The sequence below is a fragment of the Brienomyrus brachyistius genome, chromosome 18, assembly GCF_023856365.1.
Source record: "Brienomyrus brachyistius isolate T26 chromosome 18, BBRACH_0.4, whole genome shotgun sequence".
NCBI lineage: Eukaryota > Metazoa > Chordata > Actinopteri > Osteoglossiformes > Mormyridae > Brienomyrus > Brienomyrus brachyistius.
The window spans coordinates 21,881,035-21,900,438 of record NC_064550.1 but is presented as its reverse complement, the minus strand read 5'-3'; the positions used below and the strand labels follow the sequence as shown (position 1 = coordinate 21,900,438).

General features: G+C 43.1%; 2 protein-coding genes across 3 annotated transcripts; both read right to left on the bottom strand.

Annotated features, from left to right (window-relative positions):
* Positions 1 to 1,067: 1,067 nt before the first annotated feature.
* Positions 1,068 to 7,436, bottom strand: edem2 (ER degradation enhancer, mannosidase alpha-like 2). The gene is made up of 11 exons (XM_048984341.1): positions 7,211 to 7,436; positions 6,391 to 6,501; positions 6,068 to 6,107; positions 5,824 to 5,929; positions 5,492 to 5,617; positions 4,865 to 5,076; positions 4,604 to 4,745; positions 4,042 to 4,166; positions 3,707 to 3,851; positions 2,935 to 3,056; positions 1,068 to 1,601 (listed from the first exon to the last, which is right to left on the bottom strand). The coding sequence occupies exons 1-11, from the start codon at positions 7,426 to 7,428 to the stop codon at positions 1,134 to 1,136; spliced, it is 1,815 nt and encodes a 604-aa protein (XP_048840298.1). The 5' UTR covers positions 7,429 to 7,436; the 3' UTR covers positions 1,068 to 1,133.
* Positions 7,437 to 10,824: 3,388 nt separating this feature from the next.
* On the bottom strand, positions 10,825 to 18,321 carry sla2b (Src like adaptor 2b). Of its 2 annotated transcripts, none has more exons than XM_048983244.1 (8): positions 15,803 to 18,321; positions 15,304 to 15,445; positions 14,540 to 14,639; positions 14,026 to 14,112; positions 13,602 to 13,705; positions 12,668 to 12,817; positions 12,299 to 12,431; positions 10,825 to 12,178 (listed from the first exon to the last, which is right to left on the bottom strand). In XM_048983244.1, the coding sequence occupies exons 2-8, from the start codon at positions 15,392 to 15,394 to the stop codon at positions 12,040 to 12,042; spliced, it is 804 nt and encodes a 267-aa protein (XP_048839201.1). In that variant the 5' UTR covers positions 15,395 to 15,445; positions 15,803 to 18,321; the 3' UTR covers positions 10,825 to 12,039. The 2 variants fall into 2 exon arrangements, with proteins under 2 accessions (XP_048839201.1, XP_048839200.1); XM_048983243.1 differs by having other exon boundaries at positions 18,114 to 18,321.
* Positions 18,322 to 19,404: the final 1,083 nt, after the last annotated feature.

Genomic DNA, 19,404 nt, shown 5'->3' with positions numbered 1-19,404 from the left:
GTCGAGCGTCACATGAGCGCGGGAGTGAAAACGCGCAGCGCCGCCTAACGGAGGCGGACAGGAGCCGCGCACCATCTGCCCGAATATTTTGAATTTACGTTCAAGTTTAATATTGCGTCTTTTATCACACACACAATCATGCGCTGTACTGCTGTGTAGGGAAATGCTTTTCCATCTGCTTCCTGAATTGTGCTTGAAGCCATTTGGACCCTCAACCAGGGCATCACATAGGACTGGACTTCATTACAAATTTGTTACTTATAGAACTACCTCTGCTCGCTGTTGAACTGCTTTATACTACTTTAAACACACTACTAAAACTGCACATCTGCACTTTATGACATCTGTGCCCCGCCCCAACTGTTAGATTCCAGCGTCTATATTTTTCTAACCCCGTCCAACGTTGCTACATTCGTTTTATGCCACGCAGTGTTGAAAAAGTAACATTTCACTGCAAGCTACACTGTGTATGACTGGTATTTAACAAGTAAAATTTAAATTTGAAAAAGGAAACATGCAATACAAAGAAGAAAAACAGAACATTAATTTAATTCAGAATATAACAATAAATAAGAATAACTTGATTCTAAAATAATACGTAGTTGAATAGATGTGCAAGATGTGTACTAAGCAGATCATTTTGTCCAAAGGGACAAGTGAGGCCAACAGTACATTACAAGTAACAAGGACTTGGCTAACTATAACTGCAGCAATACGTGAAAGCAGTGCTGGAACAGTTCGTATACCACTCTATGTAAAGCAGACGGCACCCCCTCCCCCCCACCGAGAAACATGATAAGCTGTTTTTACTAATCAGTGAGCAAATCTCAACAGTTTCTCACGATCGCCGGGGCAATTTCCTCCCACAAACTCTGCCACAAAGCACCAGACCCTAAAATTAACCTTTATAATTTTGCATGAAGCCGTGGAAACAATCCCAGGCGGGCGCTATCATCTACAGCTAACTGCTTGGGTAAAAAGGATGTTTATCTTTCTGGTCGTGCAAGCCTTAATTTTAGTTCATATCAATACGATGAATCGGGAATTAAAGCAGTCCAAGACGTGCATTTCAATAAATTAAAAGCTTTATTTTGGTTTTCATTAAAATTATGCTAATAAAGTTGGATAAACGGTCAGGTGCTGTCAGAGAAGACCTGGCCCAAGATGGAAAGCCGGGAACTGAATGGCTGCATGGGACAGGACAGCAGTGGGACTTTCCTCCTGCTTCCGGGTTTGATGGCTATGCTTTCGGGAAAGTTTGTGGGTGTGTCTCCCGTAGACTCTTCTGGCTGTGCTGGTGGTGGCTGGTGGAGGGATTCGGACAGGCTCAGCAGGATGTCCTGCAGCTCTCGCCGCTCACCTTGCGCCTGGCTGCAGCAGTGCAGAGCAGCCGGGTCCAAGGGGTGGGCCTCCGTATTATAAACGTAGCCCCCCGCACCCAGGACACAGTCACTCTGGGGGCCCGTGCCCGTCTCAAAATCCAAGCCACCATTGTGCAGAAAGTTGTCCGGGTCGAAGAGGAGATAGAGGTACTTCACGGTCTCGGCCAAGAAGAAGGACTCCATGCGGTTATCCAGTTTGTGATCTCGGACGTCCTTCACCTGGGAAAAGAAGAAATGGATGGAAACATATTGGTGAAAACGAGATCGGACCGCCCAACTATCTTTGTTGAAACTGTAGGTTGTAGGTTGTAGGTTGAAAAAAGGTTTACTGGCTAAGTCTGTTCACACACACAGGGAGTTTGTTCCTGGTTGTCCAGTAGATATATAGTGAAGACAATGATCACATTGAGTACAGCTGATATACAGACTCTCCTCACTTAACCTGCCTGTTTAATATCTGTGCAGACTAATGATCAGCTCTCCAACCAGTCAGCATTGTACGCTGTACGAGAACTTTGGCCGTGGAAATGGCAACACGGTCTCTCAGCATCAAGCATCTTATTCCGCATCACCCTTTCTCAGTCACTCAGTCTCAGTCACTCAGTCTCAGTCACTCAGTCTCAGTCACTCAGTCTCAGTCACTCAGTCTTGTTCCTGCAGTCACTCAGTATTCACTGCACTAGTGTTTGCATTCTCTAAGACTACATCCATCCATCCATCCATCCATTTTTCAAACTGCTCATCCTATTGGGTTGCGGGGGGTCCGGAGCCTATCCCGGAAGCAATGGGCACAAGGCAGGGAACAACCCAGGATGGGGGGCCAGCCCATCGTAGCCAAGACTACATATTTCATCTAAAAATTTGTATTGTCAGAGATTGGACCTACATAATCGGAGTATCGGTGGTGAGGCGGAAAGCGGGGATATAGAAGCAGCGGAAAATCTTGTTTCAGACCAATCTGATAAAATTGTCAAGATAGGCAAATTAAAACAAAGTTTCCTTTAGACCTTTGCTTTATCCAGCATAAATAAGAAAATAGCTGAATTTACAGAATGCAAACCTAAGAAATGTATATTAGAGCTGATTTCCTCTATTCATTACAGTATACAATACACTACAGTATAAACATGTATAAATCTACTAAAAACGTTACAAATGGTGCAAAGGCAACATTAATACATTATCTAAAGATGGTTGACGCAAACCCACTACCAGTACAATGTGCTTGAATTATCGTTAAGGGGCGGCTCCTTGCTTATCGACCAATTTGCTTAACGACCTCGCCGTAGGATCAGAACTCAGTCGTTAAGTGAAGAGTGTCTGTACACAATGTGCGACTGATAAAAGTATATGAGGTACAGAGGGGAACGTCAATGCAAGAAATGTTGGGACACAATGTGCAAAAATCTATACAATAAAGTTTTGTGAGTTATTTACAACAATGCAGATACGGTGGATAATAATCCACAGTCAGAAGATGACTGCGTTGAGTTTTAGGAGTTCATGTTGTGCAAATTCATGACTCGTTCCAGAAAAGTTCCAGAAAACTCACACTGGCAAAGCCGCAGCTGACGCGGCTGACCCTTTCGATGGACTCCACTGCATCACGGCCGAGTTGCAGGACGGCGGGGTCACCCGTGGCCCGGTACAGATACATCGCGCTCTCTATCAGTTCTGCAACCGCATGCACGAGCAAGTAAAATCTCATTAATTCATCAACATACCCACGACTGGTGAGGGATGTGACTCATGTTTTCCCAGATTCAAGGGTACATAAATAGATCATCGATAAGGTCAATGCCCTGGAACAAAAATGTCTCACACTCAGTTCACCTAAAATTCACTTAAAACGAAAGAGTTAAGCAAATGGCATTTTCTCAAAGTCAAGTATCTTGTAATGTCAGTTTCTCACACATAACGCGATGGATCAAGCACCAAGCTGACGTATCATTCTCGTTGGTCGTATTGCGAATAAAAATAGAATATAAGAATGTAAATACTAAGACATGATGTAATATATACATGACATTCTACCACTTGACATTAAGACGGGGACAGAGATGAACAGTTAAACACCTGATTTCTGTATCTAAAATAACAGTTTAGGTCTTTGATTATAGAAGAAAAACAACATTTGAATTTCCAACATCAAAACATTAATTAAAACTTTCATTTCATAGATTGTTTTGTTATTGATCAGGTGACCTGGGCGGTACTGATCAGGTGACCTGGGCGGTACTGATCAGGTGACCTGGGCGGTACTGATCAGGTGACCTGGGCGGTACTGATCAGGTGATGTGTTGCTGTGGCCTCAGTGGGAGTACCTGGCCTCAGTGGGTAGCCCTCTCGCTTATCCACGGTGTACCCCTGGGGGATGCTGTAGAACTCAGGCAGCCCTCCGAACTGCCGCCACACGCTGTAATAGTTGTGAAACGTCCTCATGGCGCTGTCCAGGTCACCCAGCAGGCTCTGACACACGGACACACAGACAGACAGACAGCGGTGTGTGTGAGGCAACGCAGAATCTCGACACGAATGGGACTCGGGGCTCCCACTGCTGCTTATTCACCAATTAGAGTTTCAGAGTCTATTTTTTGGCTGGTCATATGGCCCTACCTCTAGGTGGTCCATTCGCAGTCCATGCTACTGTGTTGCTCACCTGCAATCCTGGCCAGAAGGCCTCCAGGGACTGGAAGACAGGCATGGATACCGTCCCTTTGTGCATCTCAACCCACAGGTACCAGTCATCGAATTTGGTGTAGTTCTTAATTGACTTGTTATACTCTGTGGAATTTGGGAATACAATAACAAAACAACTACACATCTTTCCATTTTCTGTACCCGGTAGTTCTACGGACGATTGAGAGGTCTGTTGCCTATTCTGGAAGATACAGGTGCAAAGCAGGGAATAACCCAGGATGGGGCACAGAACCCAAGGAAACCCCACGATGAGGCGAAAACATACAAATTCCACATAGTCGGAGACAAGGTGGAGCCTCCGCCTCCCCCGGTCCTAGAGGTGGGTGGCAGCAGCGTTAACCACTGATCCACCATGGTTCTTACCAAGTTCCCTTATCATGTGGTCTTTGGAGGACCTGTAATCCTCCAGAACTGGGAAATTCCTTGCGCGCCAAAACTCGCAAAACTTTAAAAGCTCAGTCCCAGAGAAAGGTCCGTGGCAGCAAATGCGTTAAGATGGCAAACAAAACTTGTGAGGTTACCTAGGAACATGGAGAGCAGCTCCTCATCCTGCAGCATAACGGATCCCTTCACCAGGTACTCGAAATAGGAGTCCACACCTGCTCCAATGCCAGCATCCTGTGCAACCCACTTGGAAGTAATAACATCTATATGGTTGCCTACCTGAGCAGATATGGAGGACACAGTGAAGAAATTGCACGTCACCCTTAATGCTCCACCCAACAGGATTTTCTTCGTCCTGTTTGCTCGACTCGGACGTCAGGAGCTTTGGGTTGACTCACCAATCCTATGTCTGACCGTGTCTTCCACAGAGAGAGCAGGGCCCGCCGGGCGACAGTCTCAAAGACCGGGTCGCCTGTCAGCCGGCTTAGTGCGGCGAACTCCAGGATGAAGGTGCCCACCCCGGCCGTGCAGGTCACCGGCGTCTCCGAGGGACTCACACCCATCAGCAGGTTCACCGTGCCGTACGGCATCCCTGTGGGTGTCTGGAAAGCTGCGGAAGGTTCCAGAGATGGAACGCTCACTTTGGATTCCCATCTTGGTTGTTCCCTTTTACATTTAGATCTGTTTTGGAGACACTTCTACCCAAAGCGACGTAACAACTGAGAAAGCAGGATCTAGGGACCTTGCTCAAGGGCACAAAGGTGAAATCACTCTGCCAGGATTTGAACCAACAACCTTCTGATCATATGCAAACTGAGACTCCAGCTTCATCATACAAAGTAAAGAAACATATACTCTCAGTTTACAGTTATCATTGTTGCTTGTGCTGCTGTGTCACTTGTCAAATGTGCCTAACTTTTCAATTGAAAATCACCAGATATGCAAGTTTTTGGTCATTGCTGTTGCCAGCTGACCAGCAGACTGACTCGCCCCTGTAGTGCCCAGGGTCAAACAATGCTGCTCACCTGGAAGGAGCTTCCTGGCAGCTTCCTCTGCCATGCGCAGGAGGGGTCCGGAACAGGGCCAGCCCATCTCCACCTCCATACCAGCTCGCTTGGACAGCAAGTGAGCGGAGAGGAGACCACCCACCACTGCAGGGGCACGCACGCATGGACGCACGCACACACACACGCACGCACGCACACAGTCCAATATTTTAACACAATCATAGCTACGGCTTCAGCACCAAAAACCCCGAGGCGTAATTATGGTTCTAATTTGAGGAAACACCACTGGAAGAAAAATTCTGCTATTTTCTTTGAGAATCAACGCAGCATCCAAACTTTGCATGACTCACCTCGGATATTGGTTTCAAACACAGATGCGTTGACATCAATGTCAAAGTCGATCGTGTCCTGCAACAGGGACGCCACTCGCTGAAACTCTGTGTGGTTCCCTAAAATCTAAGAAAAAAAAATACCACAAAGAAACCCATTAAAATAGTACAAGACCATATAAAATAATGATGGATGTGTGCAGAAGTAAAGTCTGGGTCTAAGCAAACCTCAATTTTTAAGCAATTACTGAAATAAAAAGCTTACCAGAAGAGTGTCCAGTGCATCTATTAATGTCAGGGAAAAGCTATAGTAGTAGATGGAAAGAGTGCAACAACTTTATCATCCTAGAGAGATGCCTTACAGCAGGGCTCTCCAACTCTGGTCCTGGAGAGCGACTACTATCCAACAGGTTTTCTATCCTTCGTAGTTTCTGATGAGCCATGCCTGTTCTCATCAGAAGTCAGGAAGGGCAGATATCCTACAGGAGTAGCTCCCCAGGACCGCAGTTGGGGATCCCTGCCCCACAGTATTTAAAAGCCAAAGTTACAAGTTCTCTTGATATCACCAGAGTAGAAGGCAAAAGTTACCTGCCCCAAGTGTCCTGACCGTCACAAGTGAGAGGTCGCAGCTCGTCATAAGGAAAAGCGTTTTCCAAATAATTGTTGTAGGCATGATAAAACATGGCTTTTATTCTTTCTCTGTAAGAAAATAGTGGCAAAAATAGCTGAAGGTGGAGGTCCGTATTTACTATCCAACCAAAAAGAAAATACACCTAATATTTGTACTGTTCTACGCATATTTTGCATGGCAGTTCTCTGCGGTCTAGTGTCACTGAATTATTACTATTGTGATATTGTATATTGATATAGCTAATTTTATGTTTATAATGGAATATTATAGATTTGCCGTCAGATTTCTTGTGCGAGTCATATCAGGGTTGCCAGCTCTCCCATATCCGGCGTGACACTCACGCTCACCTAAGAAATCTTACGGCAAGGCTATATTATTCCATTAAAAACCTAACATTAGTTTCATTTAAAAAGCGTCGGGGAAGTTTATAAACCCCACAGATTATTTACAAGGTAATAAAACTGTTACATACAAGTAAATGTCTGTGAATGTGTGTGCAGACAGACTTGAAATCGTAAATCGCAGGCCAGCCAGATGAGCAAAGTTGGCAACCCTGCTCATATACACACTGACAGACTGTCTGCGAGAGGAGACCAAGGAGCTCGGGGTAAAGCGAACCTAGAACCCCAGAAACGAGTAGCAACATCAACCAGTCAGAGCTACAGCATTATTTAAGCCTTAAAAGGACACTGACGCGGCAGTCAGTACTAAAATCCTACTATCCAAACTGAGTGTAGAAAGCAGTCTAGATACCCGGTATTACTGACTATTACTCACCTGTAGTGTGCCATTTCCTGATCGCTATCCTCTTTTCTTTTGGCATAACTGATAGCGGGAAGAACTTGAACGACGCAAAAAACTGTGCACAGGTATCTGATCATGAAGAACCGAGCTAAGCGCAAATAATAGCAGAAATAATAAGGAAAAAAATGCTTTAGCAAACCATGTAGAATGTGCAGGCGCTGGGCGAAAGAGGAAGTGCACAAACTGCGCATGCGCCAGAGACACAGCTGACGTATCATAGCATCAGTTTGACACATAGAGCGCTATTTAAACATTATTAATTTAATGCTTAAGTTTTTGAAATTCATTTTTAATTTTAAATTACCCTGACAGTGGCGGCTTTAGTATTTAATATTACATATATTACGTAATTGGGGTATATATAATTATAAATGTTGTTTATTATGTATGTTTTGTATTTCATTTTTATATTCCCGTTACTGTTCCTTAAATTGTATTGGCTACAGTGGTTAGATCAGTACATCATAACGCAAGGGGATGAAAGAGGTGGAAACCTTGCTAGGAGAACCTGGAACATTTATTGAAATTACAGAGTGAAAGATGTTCGAGAGCGGCAAGAATAACCTGAATTGACGAAATCCGTCTCTTTTACGTAAAAGATTAGTTTAAAACGATCAAACTGTTCAGAAACGACACACGTTTAATAATATTTTACTAGTATGGCAGACGTCTCCTTTCTTTTTTGTCTGCAAAAAATGCATTGTTACTTTCGCTTGTGGTGTCACGCAACTTTATCGGAAACTGCAGTGTAAACAGCCTATATAGCATAAAAATAGTATAGAAGGCTATTAATAGTTTCACTTGAAATTTCCGGTGTTCATCAGTAAATCATGCTAGCAACATATATTATCGATAAGAATACCACCTCGGAAATTTCTGTTTATTTCTGTTTATCTACATGAACCCAAAATTTAAAAAAAAATTCACTGTCAAAGTGACAAAGGAGAGACGACTCAGACGAGGATTTTGGTGAGGACTGGAGGGATTTTTCTGAATGACCAGAACACAGTTAAACAGAAGCAAAAGGACTGTGAAGGGTTAAAACAGGAGGCAGGTGTCAAGGGCTTCTCTGACACGGGGGGCTCTAAATACAGGACACACTAACCAACTACAAGGGGGAGCAGAGCAACATTCACATAGACACATGATCGTCATTACTTTTCATCAGTGTTCCCGAGTCCGGTCCTCTGGGACTCACAGCCGGTCCACGTTTTTTTTGCTTCCTCGAGCTCCCCGCCAGACAGTCCGCATTTTTGTTCTGAGCTGGGAGGGAGCAATAACCTGGACTGTCTGTGGGTCCCCAAGGAACGGATTTAGTAGCACGGCTTTACACTGTATACCAACTGCACACATTTTGTCGTAGCTAGGCAGTACCGTCTCTACCTGTATCAGTTGTGTCAGGTAGCAGGTGCATGTCACTGAACCCTAATGTGTAGAGAAATCACCTCCTTGTTAGGAGAACCTGAAGTATATATTGAAAATTACAGGTAGGAATAACCTTATAACGCTTATACACTGACTGCTTAGACAGGAAAAAAATATTTTCTTTTTTATTGGACCAGGTTGCAGTTACAAGCTGTGTTCCGGTGAATATATAGCAGTGGGTTATGCTGCACTGACTGATATTGCTTATGTAACGGAGCGAGTTATGTATATTTTTCCTGAATTATTTATTAGTTCAGGTCACTAGTGTTCTTGAAAAGGGGGGCAATATTAATGAATATATATACATAGGCCTAATTAAAAATTATATTGCATGGGAAAATAAAGTTAAGCAGGTTAGCTGTCTCATTTTGTCCAGCATAATATACGCAACGCAGAGATAGTGAGAGAAAGAACTCAGCTGTTTACGTTTATTGCCACTTCCTTGCATCAAAACAGCCTTCAGCCAGTCAAAAAAAATCAATACATTTAACACGCAAATATGGCTCCTTCAGGGGTAAATACATGCAAGCGTAGTGAAGTACGTGCACCGCGTGCGATATAAAAATAGCATTTTCATTGTTGCCCCGACGCTTGATCGTACTCACTGAACGTAAAACCTGGTTTCAGTTTGACGTCACCTGCAAGCGGAGCGGAGAAGCCAAAGTAGGATGTAAACATGTACGCCGAGCTGCCTCAATGACGCGATTGAGAATCTTTCTGCATCATTAAAATTCCGTATGATACCAAACAGTCTGATTTAGAAAACACATACACACACATTTACATGTATGTATCAGTCGTATTATGTTGTAAGTAATCTGTAGGGTTTGCAAACTACCCCAATGATTTTCATGTAGCTAATTTTAGGTTTATAATGGAAAAATGTACTCTAGTGGCCAAAATTGTGGAAACACTTCCAGTTAATAGAGACTGCAGAACTTAATTTAACTGTTGCTCCACGTACTTATTTAATCGCCCAGTGTATGATATTTGCAACGTACTTTGTTTATAAATGTTACCACCAATATTCGTGCAGTATTTTTTGAAGCGTAATATCAAGAATGCTATGTGTTTCCACGATTTTGACCACTTGTGTAGGTTTGCCGTAAGAGCCTGCGAGTCTGAAAGTGTGAATGTCACATCAGATGCGCGAGAATCGGCAACCCTGTGGTACGGTGGCTCAGCAGATCGAGATGTGACCTTGTACCTCCAGGGTTTTTAATCCTTGATACAGTTGTGTGTGTGTGTATGTGTGTGTGTGTGGGGGGTGAGCTATACATTGCATTGTGGGAATATTTGTGATAAAAACCTGTAAAGTTGACATTGTAGGGACCATTAAGGTTGTCTTTGTTGGGATTAGTTATTTTGCCCATAGAAATGAAAGGATGGTTCCCACAAAGATATGAGTACAGGTCTGTGTGTGTTCTCGGGTGTGTGAAGTGTGCATCTTATGTTTTGTAAGAAAATTCACCAATAAGCCAGAATTTGCTTGGTGTCTCCTAAATGCCTGTTGTGAGGATGTCTGTCCACTGTCACTCCGGACGCTACAGTCAGTAAGACATTAAGGCAGACAGGGTCATTTGCATCGACTCTCCACTCCAACATGTATCATTAAAAAACACAAGTACTACTCAGATCCGCAGTTACTTAACACAGATGCTTTCAGAAAAATGTAACAAGAATGCTAACTAAAAAAGCAGGAAACTTGGTTTTTACAGAAATATAAAAGATGGCTGGGTGAAAGCATGCATCTCCCAGCCACTTAACACTGGACAGGGTCACAGAATTTGCTATACTTGAGCTTCAAGTAACTCACAGTGAGGTAGTGAGTGACTTGTACACTTATTAGAAATTGGATCAGTAATTGTTTCTTTGTGTATTTCACTTTGACTTTCACACACCCCCTGCCCCCACCGGTGGACAAATTTCATTGCCATCACCTGACCCTCCCCAGACAGCTTGATATAATCCTGAATCAGTCACGTAGATCCCTAAATTACTCATATTTTCTTTACAGAAACAGCTCTCACATTGAGTGAGGCTGTATATTCGTGAGCTGGGTGGCGCCCATCCCAGGCACCGTGGGGGACATGGATCGTGTACATACCAGTTCGCACAGGAGCCCATTTTACTGAAGGTCTGACGTCAAATTTTCCATTCTGGTGCTGCACCGAATAGCACTTTGACCATTTCCTGTTCTCAGTGAGGCTGTAACGTCTATAGATGACAGAACAGGAAATGGATGGTTGGTACTTGCGGACTGTGTATCTGTTGTTGCCATGAAAACACATTTTTTTTCTTTTTTATATTGTTGTTTATTGTTTTATATTTTGACTTGTTATACAGAGTAAAGTCTGTAATTTGGGATTCAGTGTGGAAAGAGATCACTGGCACGTTCAGTCAATGGGAATGTGCTATCCTGTGGGAATCCATACTAAATTCAACAATTCTTTCTCTTGTTTTTCTTGACTTACTATGTTGGAGATTATTCCGTCAGATGCTTTTTTTTCTTTTTTTATATTAATGACTTCTTTAAATGGTTGATGCTGGAGTATCTGTAAATTTAATGTCTTGTGTATGCATATAACAAAAAACTATTCCAAAGGCTGCTGATTTTATGATGAAGTATAAATCATGTTTTAATTCATTTGCTGAGCAAATGACAACTTACATGTGCAAGGGCAGCAGTTAGTATTACAACAATAAAAATAATTTATTTAATACAAATATCATAAAAATAGTAATATAATACGAGCCAATTTGTACTTTATAGAAATCTGGATATGCACCAGATGTCTGTGGTGTCTAAACTGCAAGGGTCAAGATTTCAGAAAACAAAAACTGTCCCTTGCATAAATTTGGCCTCTGGGGCAGAACAGGGAGAGTGTCGGCAGGCCCACCGTCTCAGGGGGGACAGTTGGGGAAGATGTCCGGGGCTCAGCATGAATTAATCATGGCAGGCCTGGGTGTGGATACCCATCAGGAGGATGGTAGAGTACGAATGGGTCAGTATAAGACATGGGCAAGAGCAAAGGAAGAACACAAAGGAGTTCACAATTTTGTTGGCGTACAACATCTAAGTCTTTGTAGCTGAGAAGGTAATGGAATGTTCCATCGGTGACTCCCACCTTCTCCTTCCATCACATGTTTTCTAAAGAAACTTCCCAGAATGTTCAGTCTCTCAGACTTGCAAGCTTGAACACCTGACATCTGTGATTGAGGTACTTCTCAGTCATGGGAGCGAGGAAACAGCTCCACTCAGAAGGAGAGTGCTGGACGTTTGCTGGGTTTCTGAACGTGGGACAATCTCCATTTCAGTAACTTTTCTGTCCCTATCAATGTCTTTTAATTTTCTTGATTATTACTCAGTTGTGAAATCAGGTCTTCCAGTCCGAAATGCAGTCTTCGCAGTTAAATCCCTCCGTCATGTAAAGGTACGACGTAATGGCCTCACGTAGCCCTTCGCTGACTGGAGACTCCTCCTTTGTCTCTGCGTCTTTGCTGAAGATCATGGAGCTGTGTAAAAACAGACAGGGGTACTGAACAATACGGCAGATGACTTCTGGATGGAGGTAGATTTCTGTCCTACTCTAAGCAGTTCATTTGCGAAGTGGGAGAGAGGAGGGAAGGTCTCACCTATCCACGTCTTTCCAGTTGATGGTGGGCTTTCTGACGGTCATGGGTTGGGGCCCAGTCATGACAGGGACATTGTTGGAGCCTTGGATGAAACACGGCTCCCTTAACATACAGCAGAGCCCATCTGCCACCTCTGCACGGAAGAAACCATTGCGTGCACATTAGGGGTTGGCTGGAATGTTTGACTTGTACTGCTGGGTTTTCCCTTCAGTTTTTCCTAAACAGTTTTAGCACCTTGTTTAATTTACTTATCAACAATTGTAGGGAGTCAAACATATATAGTCATGCGCAATGTGCCCCCCTGCAGGCCACCGTAATCAATGCAATGTGCCCGCAGTGAAACTGGAAGCATAAATATGAATCACTTACCGGAGTAGTGATCCACCAGGTGGGAAAGCGAGGAGAACGTGAGGCTGGGTGAGATGTGGAACCAGCCGTTCGGTAGCTGATTAATGCGGTAGTGTTTCACGGCCCCCCGGATGGACGCGGCGCTCCGTCTGATGGACAGGGAGTAGGCCCCTGCAAGGAGGTACAGCAGCGAATTACAGTCCGGCCCGAATTTACAGTAAACATGTTAAAGCAAATTGTCTGTTATGTCGACTCGGGTTCATCATTTCCTATGATCCTTTGGTAATCAAATAAATCTCCTACAGGTCGATGTCGGTGTGAAGAAAATGCAGGGAGTTTATTACTTCAGACGTTTATTTAATCCTATTGGAGGCCTGCAGATGTGTGTCTGCAAAATTCTGCAATGAAAGTATCTGTTGCATCAGGCTTTCGTTGGTGCATTTCTGCTGGGATACTCTGCGCAAGTTACAAATGAATGAGATTTGCTCCTTAAGCCCTGAAGTACTGATTCTGCATTAGTACAATATTAATGGAAAATGATAATAAAGTCTGGCGAATTTGGTACAAAAGGTGGGGTGAGTCACTGCGTGTGCATGCTTTCTCTAGCATGATACTCTAGCGTGTTGATCTGTTTTCTGGTGCTTCGTGTTCCTGTGGTTTTTGTGGCTTTTCGTTTGCCATTGAACAGTTAAGAGCCAAGCTCGTACACCTGTGCCTACCCGCCATTTTCCCAGAAAGACCAGTTGAAAGGGCCACGTAAGGCTTTTAATCTACCGTTTCAAGCAACTGCGAGGATGAATGTTCGACTCATCTTCACTAAGGGCCCTTTTGGGTAAGAAGTGAGCATCGGTATTTGGGCAACGACTGAAACCAATTCATAGATGCAGCGGAGGTGGAAACGACCACAGACTGGATCCCCGAGGCCTGGCGTGTGTTTGGGTGCAGACGTACTCACCGCTGTGAGTTTGACTGTCCCGGATCATGAATGAGCCGATCTGGTTGTAAGGCTGCAGTAGTAGCTCCTCTGCTTTCTCTCTGCTGATGCCTTCAAAGTGCCACCTGGAATAGTTATATGGAGGAGACGGGGGTGTTAAATTCTAAGAAGTTAGACGTAGAGGAGAAACAAGCCAAGATACCCCACAGGTGGAAAAAGAACATCTTAAGGTGGGCCTCCGCCCCTTGTTGAAACAAAGAGAACGCCCCTTCCAAAGGAAAGTAACGCAACTGTAAGCGTTTGAACCTCGCCCACCTGGGGGAGGGATGACATAATTCAGCCAGTGATCAATACATGCAGCTCTGCCCACATGGACCTTTGACCTCAGTGTCGTCATGGTAACCACCGGAGTTACCCGGAGAGCATAGGTGTCACTGGAGCTCACCTGTGGAACACCTTGGCGATATAACTGCAGGGGATGTAGCTTTCCCTGCCCGTTGCTGAGGAGCTCACCTTCCACCAATCGCCTTCGCTGCAGCAGAGAGGGGGAGCGGTTAGAAATGAAATGATGAAATGAAGTGATAAAATGAAATGATGAAATGAAATGAAAGAACTTTAAAAATGTAATGAATTTATGTTGAGCTCTATAATAACATAAGAATATATGACTATATGGAGGTAGTATTTTAGGGATAAGTATTTAGGTTTTCAGTTTATAATACTGAATTTGGTTTTGCAATGCTCGCCTTATTCTTTCTTCTGTGTGTGTGGAAAACATCAGTTTACAGGATGTATATTAAGCATGCCAACATCAGTATTCACATTCACCAAATACCTGTGGGTCTGTTAGCTGTGAGAATCAGCTAAACGTGAATATACATGGCTTGTGAACATCTGCCCTGAATATTCCAATGAAGTTTCGCGCTATTTCCCAACAGCCATTGCGTTCCGTCTCTTACTTTGATAGGACATTGAGCCTCTCTCCAACCCGGATACTGCAGTCTGATTGGCCCTCAGTTGGATAGTTGTATAAAGATATCACAACATATCTGTTATTTTCTGCGGAGCAAACATATACAGGCAAAAAGTCAACTTATGGCAAAGATAGATTTTATATATAAATACAAATAGATATTGATATTTACTAGTGATAAATCTTAATCAGCAAGATTAACTGCAAACTATACAACGGAGCTCTAAATTCTGATAATTTATAATGTGTCATAAAGCTGTATGCATATTTAAATAGAATTTGAATGTTCTATTGCTGACGAGAGAAATACATTTCTGAATTTGGATTGGTTTTGAAAATTTTATGAAAGTTAATTTTAGAAAATTAGCTGAATTAGCTCAAACGACGTTGGCCTCCCAACATCTTTGAAGCTGGATTGTGAATGTGTGTTAGTGCCCATAGTCAAGACCTCATCTCGGCCTGAAGAAAGGCACGAAGCGTGAACGTTCGAGGTGACGAACTTCTCAGGAAATGACAAAGGTCAGGCCCGCTAACAGTTCAAGGGTTTAATTTGGGTCTGATCTTGAGGGGTCGGGGTCAAAGTGCCCCAAAATTCTGTGCATTGATCAACCTCAACGTAAAGATATAGTACTCAAAATAATAGAATTCTAGCAAACATATCTCAGGCTAAATCATAAAGGGCTGCTTATTAATAATGCATATCAATGATTGCAGAGGGACAAACCAGATCTCAGACAAGGAAATCCTAACCTAGTATAACAGGTTCCATGGCTCCTTCCTGATTCAGTAGAGAGGACCCCACGTTGGACCTCCGTCTTACTTTGCTGGGATGGCTTCCCATAACGATCCGATGCTTTTTCTTTATCCCTGTACCACTTTACGGTATTTCATGCTGGAAAAGAAATACAGATTTCTCACATGCTACGTCTTCTTCGACATCTTGAACCGTTAACCTGGACTTACAGGGTCACAGCAGTATGTTTTAGGGTCAACAGAGGTCATGATATTCCTGACAATACCAAGATACTAACAAGCATTCGAGTTAACATTTTGCTAAATGTCTTCTAACTGTAGTAATGTTGCGGTTACCAGAAATGTCAGGTGAAGCAGATTTTTCGTTCCGCTGCACTGCGATTAGCTTAGTTATGCAACAGATGCACGTGTGTTATTCTGTGAAACAATGAGGACGAAATTCTAACAACTAGTTTTCCTTCTTGTATCTCATGTCTTTTTTTTATTGGAAATGTACCTAAGGTCTGCCAACTCAAATCGCCAGCATCGCGGAAGATATTGGATTCATCGGCTTTCAGAGTAGGAGCTGTGCTGGATCTTTGAACGTGGGACAGTCTCCGTTTCAGTCATAACGGGACTGGAAGGTGTCCGAAACTACTGCTCTGACGCACCAACGTATTTCCAACCATGCTCGTTATCTCCCTGTAAGTCTGTGGGCAGAAGGAAGTTCGCTCTAAATATTCGAGATACAGGTGACTGCTGTGAAGACAGCCTGATGGATCACTGTTACAAATTAAGCCTGGGATTCCTTTCCCTTTTCAATTCCACACAAGCTTATATGAAACGCTGTTCATTTTTAAATAATTATTTGCTGAGGTCAGTTGATGCACCAAAATCAAAACACGATGCCTTGTCGTGCTACATCACCCAACTTCTTCGGAATGTTAGATAGACGCCCGTGATAGTTTGGCTGTAGAATTACGTGATACTTTGAATGCATTCATTTCTTAATGACTGCAAGCCATTCAAGCCCCAATGCAGCAAAGCATCTAATCGGTACTGTGCTCTTTGCTCTACTGTTGGTATGAGATTTTGATGCTGGTGTGCAGGGCTTTTCATTCTCGAAACCTAACACTGAGTACATTTACCGAAAAAGCTCATCTTTTGCCTCATCTCTGTGCAGAATACTGTTCCAGCAGAGCTACAGAACATCTAGGTGGCCTTCAGACAGGCAGGTTGTTTTTTTATCTTTAGGAGAGCAGTGGTTTCTGTGGTAATCTACTTCGAGCACCCGTCCTTTTCAGCATTTCTCTTATGGTAGACTCATGAACACAGATGTTATCAAGTGTAAAAGACACCTGCAGATCTTTTGCCGTGACTCTTGGGGTCTTCTTCACTTTTGTGACCCTGTGAACTGGCCTTTGTAGGAAGCCCCCTCCTAAGGAGAGGATCATTAGTGCCGGGCTGATGCTCCAATTTGTAAACTATCTGGTGGACTGTTTTACGAGTTATCAGCACTTCTGTGCTTCTCTGAAAGTTCTTTTGATCGGGCCATGTTGCATTTGAACAGAATTCTGTCGCGATGTTCAGGTAACCAAATCCATGTTTTTTTTTTTGTTTAAATATGGCAGGGAAGGTTAAATCCACAACTGAACTGGTCAGAACGCCTGACTCCTATTACACTGTTTTCCAGAGTTCACGATCCTAGAGGCTTGCATGTTTTGACATCAAAGACCTTTCTTTCTTGGTGATGTAAAATGCAGTGCGCGTTACTTGATAAGAAATCTTGCGTTTAAAAACTATTCTGACTTAGATGAACATCACATTTTAGGAGGTTTTCGCATAAAATCCATTAAACAAAATGCATTATTCCAAGTGATTCGGCAACTTTTCTCACAAATGAACAGATAAGAATTTCTGTTAACTGGAAGTAACAGAAAGTTCATGTGCACCCCATTTCACAAACATCTGGATTAATATTCAGATATGTGTACTGAATACCAAACAAATAACCAGTCTTAAAAGATTCCCAAATATGCATTGAACACCAGCTTCGAGAGTCTGGTATGAAGTTGATCAGATTGTAGTCATTCTCACTGAGACTCAATCCTGAATGTCACTTAATGTGGGCTGTAGTGTGTAACCAGATGAAATTTGCCACAATCGTATAATTACAGTGCATTTGAATGTCTATGAACTGAATACTGGACAGTGAAATATCTGTGATCTCTAATGCTGTACTTGTCCACCCATAAAAGAAATCAGCAATAAGGTTGTATGTTGCCTAACTGAAGATGCAGATTTTTACTGGTGAGGTTTTGTAATCTTCCACACTGAGATTCTGCACCCATGAAGCTCCAAACTTCAAAATCTGATTCAAGTCAATGGTGAACCCAGGGTCTGTCACAGAGCTCTTCAGGAACTGACTTGACTGCATTAGGCTCAAGCGGGACAAGGACTGAGCATAGCTGTGCGAGATTAAGCTCACTATCACCTACATTGCAGATGTGCATACTCTTCTTATTACTTCCCGTTGTAAAAAGTACTGATCTTTCAGTTTATGTATTGAAACCCCTGTATGGACTAGCTAGTTAAGACAGACTATGCAAGCTAAATGGATTGATGATGTAAATTGTGCATCAGATATATTGATTAATGACATTTACTCTCTTCACGGTGATTGAAAAAGAAAAAGAGACCAATTTTACATGCAACACATGCTGACGTCAATGAATTTCAATGAATCATCATAGCTAAAGCAACCTCTGAGACCCAAAGAACAACAATGGCCCATGCATTAAACATTTACAGGTAGATGCCATACTTACTGCATTGCATGCTCCTACTGATGATGTTCTCTTTCTCTTGTCTAGATCTCTGTGGGCTTCTTGAAGACCCCCATTGAGGAAATGGTGCACAAGGGTAAAGTGTGGACTGGAGGGAGGTAACAGCACACGTTTGAACCGGCAGCGTGTGCACGCACAGACTCAGGCAAAGGCTCGACGGTTAGAGCCCCTCGTGAAGTTGACGCGGGAGGCGTACTGGTGCGAGGACTGAAAGTTGCGGGGACTCTTAAGCACCGTGCGTTCCGGCAACTTCCTGTGACGCCACGATCGGCGCACGGGGCTGGATGAGACGTGTGTAATTTTAAATGATGTCTTGGGGTGGGAGAGGGCATGATAACATAAACTCCTGTTTGTTTAGGGTAATGACTGGATTGGTTTTCTTAGGTTACGACGTTCAACATCCATCTCGTGTTCCATTATCCATCACAGCAATCAAGGTTCATCAAAATTGATAGCCTCGGCCATAACTGTAGAGGAAACCATTTTTTTTTAGCTGCAAAATGTCAGGGCAGGAAAGCAGTTTCCGATAAAGTGATTTATGCATCATAGACAAACGACGAGTTGCAATGTTTTTGCAAAGATAAACATCAGCTTACCGGTTTTACATAAATGCTACAAGCACTCTAAGGCGCAGTGCGAAGTTTTGTTATGTATTTTGTTACATAATGACCCCCATTAACTGTCAGAGAAGCAAAACCAAATCGATACTGCATGATAACTGCATGATCACTTCTCACCTAAACCTCCAAACCTTTGCTGGTACAGAGACAGCGCCAAGGCTCAGAACACCACATCTTTCGAGAATGCGTGGTCCAACATAATTATTATACAGACTTAGAAAACATTCTGCTCATGGAACTCTACACTACAACATGCATTTCAAGAAGCATCCAGTTCTAGTGCTACTCCCCTATCCTTCTGTGGTTCAGGAATTGCCACAACAGTAGTACTAAGCAAAATACAGCAATCAGATTGTGTACCTAGATGTTAATGATCGTAATTTCAAGAGGAAGCAGAAATGAGTCGACATCAGCACAATGCATGTGGAGAGGAAAGAGCAGACGGGTCCGGTGCCTCAAGAAGAATCTGGTCTTGTTCTTTTGTTTCATAATGGCAGGATTAGATGCTACCAGAGCTAAAAATAGCTTGACCACAGGAGTATATGCTGGTGTGAAAATGGTTGTGGGTGGAAAATATCATCTCAGCAAACAAACAGTGCTATGTCAGTTATTCTGGAACCCGTATGAGACAAGAATTGGAACATCCACATCGA

Excerpts from the sequence above, each read along its gene's own strand:
- edem2 (XM_048984341.1), bottom strand. The coding sequence starts at position 7,428 with ATGCGCAGTTTGTGCACTTCCTCTTTCGCCCAGCGCCTGCACATTCTA. Across the intron at positions 5,618-5,823 it reads GTTTGAAACCAATATCCGAG|TGGTGGGTGGTCTCCTCTCC; the intron begins GTGAGTCATGCA and ends GTGCCCCTGCAG. Across the intron at positions 4,746-4,864 it reads CACGGTCAGACATAGGATTG|GTAGGCAACCATATAGATGT; the intron begins GTGAGTCAACCC and ends ATATCTGCTCAG.
- sla2b (XM_048983244.1), bottom strand. The coding sequence starts at position 15,394 with ATGGGAAGCCATCCCAGCAAAGTAAGACGGAGGTCCAACGTGGGGTCC. Across the intron at positions 14,640-15,303 it reads CATGGAACCTGTTATACTAG|AAAATAACAGATATGTTGTG; the intron begins GTTAGGATTTCC and ends TTTGCTCCGCAG. Across the intron at positions 12,818-13,601 it reads GGACAGTCAAACTCACAGCG|GGGCCTACTCCCTGTCCATC; the intron begins GTGAGTACGTCT and ends ACCTCCTTGCAG.